This window comes from Saccostrea echinata, unplaced genomic scaffold (genome assembly GCF_033153115.1).
Source record: "Saccostrea echinata isolate AGI-Se365-2 ecotype Australia unplaced genomic scaffold, CSIRO_AGI_Sech_v1 ptg000036l, whole genome shotgun sequence".
NCBI lineage: Eukaryota > Metazoa > Mollusca > Bivalvia > Ostreida > Ostreidae > Saccostrea > Saccostrea echinata.
Window position 1 is genome coordinate 3,029,085 of NW_026889785.1, and position 11,263 is coordinate 3,040,347.

The 11,263-nt window shown below is 33.2% G+C and overlaps 2 protein-coding genes across 2 annotated transcripts; both read left to right on the forward strand.

Moving 5' to 3' along the window:
• Positions 1–1,300: 1,300 nt before the first annotated feature.
• Positions 1,301–8,280, forward strand: LOC133199785 (uncharacterized). Its single transcript, XM_061335624.1, has 7 exons — positions 1,301–1,678; positions 2,207–2,301; positions 3,622–3,684; positions 4,278–4,319; positions 5,967–6,648; positions 6,880–7,100; positions 7,690–8,280. Exons 1-7 carry the CDS (start codon positions 1,450–1,452, stop codon positions 8,278–8,280), a joined length of 1,923 nt encoding a protein of 640 aa, XP_061191608.1. The 5' UTR covers positions 1,301–1,449.
• Positions 8,208–10,666, forward strand: LOC133200037 (uncharacterized). Its single transcript, XM_061335798.1, has 3 exons — positions 8,208–8,478; positions 8,647–8,809; positions 9,949–10,666. Exons 1-3 carry the CDS (start codon positions 8,314–8,316, stop codon positions 10,620–10,622), a joined length of 1,002 nt encoding a protein of 333 aa, XP_061191782.1. The 5' UTR covers positions 8,208–8,313; the 3' UTR covers positions 10,623–10,666.
• Positions 10,667–11,263: the final 597 nt, after the last annotated feature.

Consider the following 11,263-nt stretch of genomic DNA (forward strand, 5'->3'; position numbering starts at 1 on the left):
TTGCATTGCACTCATAAAATATGTAAGTGAAAAGCAGGATGACTGGGACCAGTACCTACAACAAGTTGCATTTGCTGCGCGCACTTGAGCAGAAGTACACAAAAGAATCCCCCTTCTACTTAATCTATGGGAGAAAAGCAGTCCTGCCAATTCAATTAGATATTCCCACAACAGTGCCTAATTTGCAGAGACAGCAAACAGAAGAAGAGTTTGATGAAATCTACAGTGACAGGATAACTTCATTTGTTGAACTTCTAAAGGCCCATGATGCAGCTAAAGACAACATCAGCGTTGAACAGAAGAAACAGAAGACATACTACGATAGAAAACATGGCCAAAGAGCCTTAACGGTGACCTCAGTACATTACAATAATTTCGAGGATCCATAAACCCAAAAGCAAGAAAAATAGTATGATTAATTATCAAAGGTGAATGGCAAAGGGGAATAACTTTGCTCAGCAGAATACAAGTTCATAGAGCCCTGGCCAGGACCAGAACACTTGACTAAATGGTCCAGGTGCTCAAAATTCTGGTTAAAATACCCTTGCATATTAAGAGTCATTCTCTGTAAGGACCTCGGATGCAGTTCAAATGAATATCATAAATTTTAATAAAACATGTATGAAAAAATTATGAATGTGCATTAAATTAATTATATGTAAAAAGAAATTTTGGTTGTGACATATCCTCCAAGTTATGGCCCCCTAACACATTTTGTGGCCATCCCCCATGATTGACATAGCCAGTTTTCTCAAAATTTGACATCAAACAATCACAATAAATAATGCCCTATGGTTGAAATAAATGCATTAAATAGTGAGAACAATATGTGAGGTATAAATAAAAAATTATTTTGCACTATTATTAATATTCATTTTTATGATAAAGAAATTTTATTTCCTCTCCTTTTTAACCCCTAACCAATAGGCTAAATAACCAAAATTTCAGTGCCATTTTATGAAATATCCCAAGATAGGTTTATAAAATATTAACAATATTTTGAAAGGAAACATACTTGATTATTCATTTATAATTATTTTGAGTATGTGTTTTGTGATTCAAAAAAATAAAATGCATTTGAAAAATTAATAAAAAGGGTATTTAACAAAGGAGTTATTGCCCTTTGTAAGACTCTCTAGTAGCAACAGTGAAAGGAGGTAAAAACAATACTATTTGTAAGCATGTCGTCTGGAGTTCCTTTTTACAAACCATGTGTTTTATAGCAGTATACAGTATTTTTATGATTTTATATTGATAACTTTATATATATTTCTATACAAAAGTGCTAAGATTATGCAGTGCAGCTTTCTTGGAAGATGTGAAATTGATTGTTCTGAAGACATTCAACAACTTGTAAATTTCAGCATTGACCATGTTCATATTATTTTGTCTGAAGTGGGTCTTAAGCCGTGCATTGCACTTGCTAAATACAATGACTACCGAATATGCATGAGTCATTTTAACTTTTATTTAAAATTAAATACAAAGAGGTCAAGAAGGAAGCTATGTCAAATTCCGAGTCTTCTTAGCTCCCACCCACATATTGACAACACCAGTGAAGATGGACTTAGATCCCTTCCAAGTAGAACACATATGAAATGTGCTAGCAGGGGTTTGAAGGATAGTGACATCCTTCATTTGATTGGACAAGCTGGTATAACACTACCTGTTAATACACGTAAGTAACTAAAGTTCTAACTTGTACAATATTTGTTCTTAGAGTAGATTAACAGATGAAAAAGGATTAAATCAAAGTGAATGTAAATTTCATTGTGCATGAGAAGTATATTGAACACACTAATGATAAAGATTTTATATTGAACACACTACCCTAATGATAAAGACTTTATAAGATATATGTTGCCCAGAGTTAAAATTTACATGCTGAAAAAAAATCAACTATTAAATTAATTAAAAAAAAATCAATAGATTACATGTACCATATTAATGTAAGTAGCGTGTACATGTATATAAATAGCCCAATTTTGGTTGGTTAAATACTAAAATCAAACATGCATGATAATCAGATATCTTTAAAGAGTTTATCCAATTAATTATTGTTATTTAGACCTTGTCAACATACAAAACTAATGTACTGTTAAATTGTACTGTTGAATCAATGGCTATAACAACACATTCTTGTATAATGTGCTTTAGTGCCAGTAAAGAATTGAATTGTTAAATAAAAATATATGATTTATTGTAGCATGCTGTACCATGTGTTTAAAGAAAATAAGAGAACATGAAGAAGGGGAAGATCATTTGTTCAACATGGAGTGTTCAGCATCAGACAAGGACAAGGTTCGATCATTACAAAACAAAATTATAAAGAGGCATAGCAACTTTACCCAATATTTCGCCCACTTATCATGTATAATAGAAAGTACCTGTAACTATAAATAGATTTTCTAGGCGCATATGTTTAGGAAACCAACTTGTTGATCAAATTCTACATTTATATCATTTTATTTTAAAAGATTTACCCATAAACTAATACATGTATGCTCTGATTCGTGCTATTATATACATTCACATGAAACATTTTTTTAAAACTACATATATAGGTATGTATATACGAGGTATTTCTCGTAATTTCGTGCTTCAAAACCAGCCTCTCTGCACATATAATCCAATCAAAAAAAATATTTTAATATTTTTTATTTGTTCGACATTTTACTTGTTCAGAATTATATCACAAGTTTATTTCTTGATTGCATGTTTTTAAACATCTTGTTACCATGAAAGGTCTACATCACTATTTGTTTCAGAAACTTAATTTTGCTGCATCTATGTATACATCATCAACAAATCTTCTATGTCTCTTCTTTCCAAAATAGTAAAAAATTCCATGTTATATTTAATTAATTAAGCCAGGTAAGGAATATAGTATGTAGACAGGCTTGAACAATAATGTATAGATCTATATATTTCTGATGTACCAATCATGTATATGATTTTTGGAAAATATGACGATTAAAAATTATTAGCTGAAGTAAAAAATAAAATATATTTGTACAAGTAACTATCATCAATGAAAAAAAAATTGAAATTTGAGGGGTTTGAACCAGAGACCTCAAACACAAAAACAGTTCAGCATACACCACTAGGCTATGCAGACTATTAACAATCCTTGTGCCTTTTGTGTATATAAAGCCCCAAGTTAGAGTCTTTGGGAAAATAGGATAACTGAGTTATATAATCAGTTTTTAATACGAAGACCATGGTAAACCAAAAAGACATAAAATAATAGTATAACATGATATCAAATCCCTTTAAGATGTGTCTGGTTTAAGTTGGTTCAATTACATAAATCTGAATTTTTTTAGTTCTCCATATATCCCATGCAAATTCTGTAAATTTCATTGATTTTGTTTGAGATAATTCAGACTATTTTTCCAGGTTTTGGTATAATTTGTATTTATATAGGCTATATGTTGTATACTTAGTGCACTATACCTATTTACCGTGCTAAGTTATCAACAAATTTTTAAACAGGAAACAATATTAATTATCAAATATTTGTATTTATTTTCATTTATGTATCATATTTTAACTGTCCTAGCTGTTAAAGTTTTGTTCCTGTTTATGAATCTACAGATTCAAATACCTGTACATGTACAGACAGAAGCTGAGGCCATTAAAATGGAAGAGTGTTCAGAAACAAGGGAACAACCAAGTGACAAGGTAACTACAGGGATTTATCTAGCTATTTTATTTGACAAACTTAAGGCTTTTCATGAAAGGAGGAAAATGAGTATAGTTGCAATGCATTTAGTGATGGAGGTGTGAATATACTATGGAAGTCCAGGAGCAGGCCCCTCTGGAAATTTTCAGATAAATGCTGCAAAAATCTGCATCTTGAGAGCTTAGTTTGGGGTTATTTTTAGAACTATTACCAGTATAAATCAATATATTTTAAATGTTACTTGTGTGTTAATTAACGAATTATTCATAACTTTCATTCATTCATTTTCATATACATGTACATTTATACATTTTTTAAGGGGAAAGGTAACTTTTAAACTTATAAAACAGCATTGATAAATCTGTAAAGTAATCCAGCAAGAATTTTAAAGAAAACCTAAATTTGTATCCTAAATTTTATGTCACAAGATACATGTAAATGTAATTGAAATTGTACCTTTCTGATTTTTCAAGCAGAGGAAAGATAAAAATATGTAAACCTTAGATAGGAAAAAAAAAATCCTTAATAGAGCCTAAGGCTAGAATGTATTTTTTGTTTGTTGCTTATATGTACACTGTTAATGTATTTATAGGATCCCTTATTCCATTCAGGAAGTAAAGAGACATCCGAAACAGTAAGTATACATGTATATTGCATTTGACAATTGTGAGCAATGGACTAAGTATTTAAGAGAGATGTTGTTTTAGAACAAAAAGTATCAGTTCATTTCATGAATGAATTTGAGAAATATTTATTTGTGTAGCAAATGGCACTATAAATAAAAATATTAAGTGATTTTGAACTGGTTTCCACTAATTTTATGTAGTATTTATTTGGAAATTTCCTTTATCATTTACAATTTCACACTACTATCAGTAGTACAAAGTATCAATTTTTTACTTGCCTGTGAAAGTGCCAATTTTACACTAACTATTTTACATAACTATTTGATTGACAAAAATTTTCAAATTGAAATGGCAACATAAAATAAAGCTTAAGAATTGTATTGTTTATAATTGGTATACATATGTAATATAATGTACATTGTATTACCGGTAATTAAGTTTTCATTATGTACTTCAATAAAACTTGTCTAGTCCAGAGAGCTGGTTCTGTAGAAAGTGGCCAGATAAACAACATTTAGGATTTAGCAAAATTTTAAGTAATTGCATTTTTTGAAAAGGACATATACCTTGCCTGTAGGTTTACATTGTATTAGAAAAGAGTTTGGAATACACAACATCAATCTGTATTAGACAAGTAGGCAAGATTTTGGAATGCACAACATCTGTATTAGCCAAGTTTCACTGGTGTATATAAATTCTAGAAAATGATATTTATAATTCTATTGTATCAACCCTCATACATACATGTATGCAAAAGATAAACACATATCAACAATTATATATTTGTACAAACTCAGGTGATTGAAGATATCCTTACTCAGACTTCCTGCAAAAGTAGCATGACTCAGAGTTCCTGTGAAAGTGTTGAAAGTAGCATGGAATGGCTTTCTCAGGCTAGTAAAATAGAGTATATACATATTTTTTTTAGCTCACCTGAGCCAAAGGCTCACATTAGCTTTTCTAATTAAAAAATATCTGGCATTTGTCAATCTGCCATGTCTTGTCAGTAAACTTTTCACATTTTTTATTAACTTCCGCTCAAGTACCACCTGACCATTTTCAACCAAACTTGCCTCAAATCATCCTGGTTGAAGAGAAATTAAGATTCTTCACATGATATGTCACATTCCTTTTCAAGGGGGAGATAATATACAAGAATTCATAAAAATTTGGAAAGATCCTTTAAAAATCTTAGGACCCACTGGGCCAGAAAAAAAAATTGAAACCAGCACATATGGGGCTTCTTTGTTGTCCACCATTTTCACAAAATCTCATTTGCCTGTCAGTCAGTCACAGAAACACAACTTTTGATTGAGTGAAGAAATGGCTTTTATATTTCACTGTATTTTCACATATGCATTAACTGTGAAAGGTCTCTGAATGTACTTGTCAAAGAAAAAAATTTCAACTTAGTATACCTGAAAAAGAAACTTTTTTCAGTACCAATTTTTTTTTCCATACAGTACTACATTACCCATATTTACCTATACTGAACAAAAAATGGGGGGGGGGGCAACCAGCCTTTCAAAGTACATTTTCTATAGAAAAAAATTGTGTGGAGACCCCATTTTTTTTGCATGGTTCCATTAAACTTCTTTAAGTCGTTGTTAACTGAAGTATTATTTAAATCTAAATACCTATATTGTCTATTACAGAACTCAAGCCAGAGTTTTACATTAAGTCATGACATTCAGCACCTGAATGAGTATCTGAAGAAAATTGGTGAAAGAGAGTTTTCAGAGGATAGGAAATACCAGTGGGACTCCTACACTAAGTCAGCTAAATCATACTACATCAAGCGATTTAGAAATATAATGTCAAAGTTGATCGCTGTTATTTTCCCAAAGAACATTGAGGAAATAGTGAAGAGTCTTACAGTATCTGAAGAAAATCCAAAAGTCTCGTCCAGTATTATACATGAGGGAAGTTTTGGACCACTTATTCATGCATATCAAACTTCAGAAACATGGCGCCACAGACGGCAAATTCTTTCTTTTTTTACGCAAACACTATCATTCAAAGAGGCCAAATCCCTTTTACCGAATATGACAGAATCGATGTATTATGCTGCAAAGAATCATGCAAAGAATGTTGGCCCTGGTCTTCCTGTAAATACCACTTCTACAAGAAAAAGAATGGATCCAGTGAAGTTGGACAATTTCCTTGATTTTATCACTTCCCCTCATGTTATTCGTGATCTACCATATGGAGAAAGAAAAATCAAATTGTCGGATGGAACAACTTATGAAATGCCAAATGTGATTCGGTGCATGGGATCCAGTGATGTTATTCAACAGTATAAAGCATACTGCTCTGAGAATAACATTTCACCTCTTGGTTAGTAAAGATACATATATAGACTCTACATCTTCATATTCATGTACTGTTTTTTGTGAAAGTGTTGTACTTTTATTTTATATGAAGGTAATTGCTATATTTGCTTTTTCAAAAATTATTATATTTTGTGACCTAGTACATGTATATATTATATATAAAAAAAATAGATGTGTGAAATATGATCTTCCCCCAAATTTTATTTATACATGTAATATTTTGACATATTACTAGGTGACAGCACAATGTATAGAATACTATCTGAGTGTGGAGCACAAATAAGAACCAGTCTTGAGGGTGTTGACTACTTTATTGCTGAGGGAGGTCGTGCATTCCATACCATTTTGGACACTTTGGAGGAACTCCTTAAGTTTCAGTTTTTAAACCAACAGGAGAAAAAAGACTTCTATACCCTATTTCTCCAATGTAAACAGTATCTACATGCAGATTTCAAGGTATTATGTAAGTAATTTTAAAAAAATGGATAGGGGATCATTAATGATTACATGTAGTCAGGGTTAGAAACTCCCTAAAATTACAACTCGCGAATAATTGCGAGTACCGATAAAGTGAACTCGCAATTTTATAAGACTACTCGCAATTTTCATATATAGTTAAATTTATATAAATTAAATACACATAACTTAAGGAAAAAGTAACTACTGTACAATACACAAAATACAACTACAGTGTGACTTTTATTTAAATTACTGATTTAAATCAAAAGCATTGTGTTCTGTTATATTATATAATTTTGCTACAGTTTTAATGCAAAAAAATCAACTCGCAAGTTTTTGCAAGTTACCTAATTTTTAACTCGCAATTTGGGAATTCTAACTCGCGGGTTGCGAGTTGTATATAGTGAATTTCGAACCCTGCTGGTGTGCAAATGTTGGTCTGTTATAGTAGACCACATGTTTTAAGCTCAGTTATTTATAGAACCTTGAGACAGACATAAAACATCTTTGTGTAGTGATACAGAGTAATATGTCTTTGACTTTTTAAGACTTGAGCTGTTTCTTAAAGATTTTCATTTCACCTTAGACACACATCTCCCCAGACAGCAAAGTAGCAGATCATTGCCAGACCTATGCCCTCAGTGATCCACTTCATCCTGAATTTGCTGCCGCCTGCCAACATCCACATGATCTGGTTTGTGTGACCTGTGAGCAAATGAAGGATGCAATTTCTTCTTTGATGAAGACTATCCAGTGCTCCAGCAACCATGGCCTGACTGATTTTCTTAGTGATTTACACTTCAAACTCCAAAATGCCACTCGAAGTATCACAAACCTGAAACGCCGTCTTATTCGGTGCAGAAACCAGGATGCAGCAAAATCTGATCTGTTTAACACAATGCAATCCAATGAAGTGCTTTTGATATGTGACTGGTCAATGAAATATTTACCAAGAAAGTATAGAGAAGATCAGAGTGATTGGTTCGGGAAGCGTGGTTTACCATGGCATATTACTGTGGCTTTCCACAAGATGGAGACTAGTGTTGAGAGCTTAGGCTTTGTGCACATCTTCCAGAGTCAAATATCACAGGACAGCATGACTACTGCAGCCATCATCATTGATGTAATGGAAAATATTCAGTCTATTGATGCATCGATTTCCTCTTTTCATGTCTGATCAGACAACGCAGGCTGCTATAAGTCAACAGAGATGATGGCCCTCCTTAAGTCATATGGAAAGGTCAGTTCCTTCAATTTCTGTGAGGCACAGAATGGGAAAGGGACGTGTGATAGGACTGGAGCAACTTTAAAGGCAGCTATCCGCCGCTTTGTGAATCAGGGACATGATGTGCTCACAGCACATTCAATGAAAGAGGTTTGTAATTGCAGTGATTTTCTAATTAGATAATTTGTTTACTGAAAATCATTATACTTATATGTCTGTACACTACAAGGAAGTATTAGAGTCCATAAGAGGGAACATGCAAATACCAGATTCCTCAAAAAGAGAAGGAAAAAAAATAAAATAATAAATGTGTTTTAGGCAATTGAGAAAACAGCAAAGAATGTGAAGTACAGGGTTAGTGTTTCAGAAATTGCTTCACAGAAGACTTCCTTCAAGCCCATACCTGCCATCAGCTCTTATTCCAACTTTGCATTTGAGGAAAGGGGCATACGCGTTTGGAAAGCATATGGTATTGGCTCAGGTAAACATTGTAAATAAGCTGCTTATAAACCAACTAACAGTAAATGTTTTAAATGATACATGTATTTGAAATTTCATGAACATTCAATAAAAATTACTATACCTCTCAGTGGTGTAGACATGTTGCAAAACTGTAATTCGAACATTTTTTTAGCTCACCTGAGCTGAAAGCTTAAGTTAGCTTTTCTGATCACATTTTGTCCGGCGTCCGTCTGTCTGTTAACTTTTTACATTTTCGACTTCTTCTTAAGAACCACTGGGCCAATTTCAATCAAACTTGCCACAAAGTATCCTTGGGTGAAGGGAATTTAATTTTGTTCAAATGAAGGACCAGGCCCTCTATGTTAATTAAACATTAGTGAAAAATTTAAGGCATTTTTTTTAAAAATCTTCTTCTCAAGAACCACTGGGCCAAGAAAGGTGAAACTTACATGGAAACATCCTCAGGTAGTGTAGATTCAAGTTTTTTCAAATCATGACCCCCGGGGATAGGGCGGGGCCACAGTGGATGATTCAAGTTTTACATAGGAATACATATTGGAAAAATCTTTTTCTCAAGAACAGCAAAGCCATGATAGGTCATATTTATATGGAAGCATCCTCAGGTAGTGTAGATTCAGATTTGTTCGGGAACACTTATGCATTTAAACTTTTCAATACTTAACTGATATCTGTTTTTCTCATAGCCACAGTGCTCAGGTGACCAATGTGGCCCATGGGCCTCTTGTTGTTTAAATCACATAGACTTGTTATTAGCATCCCATGAAGTTTCTGTATGATTAACACACTAATAACTCCCACATGATTAAAAGGTGGCAACAATTGACTTGGATTTGAATTTATTGTTGTCCCATATATCGTTATTTTTCCCCAAAATTTTTTTACATCAGCACAGTGCTGAGTTTCCTATATTGATCTTAAAATTGAAGGTATTGATAAAATAAAAATAGTTGATGGTGGGATAAGAATAAGAAGAAAATCGTTTCCTGGAGGTGTAAAAGAAGTTTTTAGTCAGGCCATTTTTAGGTAGTTGGTCAGGAGAAGACAAGCAGACAATCCATTTTAATGATGACCTTATACAATGAACCTCCACATTTGTTTATTTTTTGAGATTATATATGTATTCTACTTTAATTGTAGGTTTATTAGTCCCAAATGCTGTCATTCCAAGAATTAAATTCCAGCCACTAACAATTTTAGAGAAACCAGAAGACATAGGTTTTCATATTGTTACAAAAGCCAACACAACTCCAGAAGCAGAAAAGACCTTTCAATGTACAAATGAGGGATGTGTCAAAGCTTTTGGTTCAACTGAGGATTTGTCCAACCACCTCCTAATTGAAAAATGTAACCTTGAATTTGAACTGAGTTCCAGCTCCACATCTGATATTACCAAAACAAAATATGTCAAGAAAATATCCAGTTCTGAACATCTAAATTTGAAACTATCTTTGACTGCAGACACAGAAATACGAGCCACAGAGAGTGATTTAACTATAGGATGGGCTCTGAAAGAAGAGAGATGTTCAAAGAGATTTAATGAAAATCAGAGAGAATATTTGGTCGAAAAATTCAATGCTGGACTACAAACTGGAAAAAAGGAGGACCCCTTTCTACTTTCTGAATCTATGATGTATGAAAGAAGGGCAGATGGTACAAGGCGTTTTTCGTATGAAGAGATTCTGTCTGTGCAGCAAATAACCTCCTTCTTCTCTAGAATGAGCAAGAAAAACAAGATGGCTGAAAATGATGACTGGGAAGCCAAGAAAGAAACAGAAATAAGTAAAATTAGGGTGAAGATCATTGATGAATAATTCATCGAACAAAATAAGTTTTATTGTTTTCATCCTGGTAACTGAAGCGGTATGCTGTATTCATAGAAAATGCAGATTGAAACCATTTGATGAATTATATTTGTTAACTATGTAATGGTTCATACATGTATTTTGAACACTTGACTTTAATATTATGCAATTGTTGCATTCATTTTGTTTAAAAATCATTCCTAGGTGTCAAAAATGTACATGTATGTAATGGACCACATTTTGAAGAAGCTAATACATATTTGATTTTCGTATAATGCACTGCTTTCAATTTGCTTCAAACCATTTTTAGCTCACCTCGACGAAGTCGAGATGAGCTTATGCTATACCCCCGGCGTCGGCGTTAGCGTCGGCGTCCCAGTTAAAGTTTTAGGAGCAAGTCCCATTCCCAAGTAACTATAAGCCCTACCTGGACCAAACTTGCATGGATGATGCATCTAGGGATAGACACTACCACACTTGCTTCGGATGCTGGATCTGACCTAGATTTTCCAGATGAGTGACCCAGTTAAAGTTTTTGAGCAGGTCCATTTCCAGGTAACTATAAGCCCTACCTTGACCAAACTTGAATGGATGATGCATCTAGGGATGGACACTACCACACCTGCTTCGGATGCTGGATCTGACCTAGA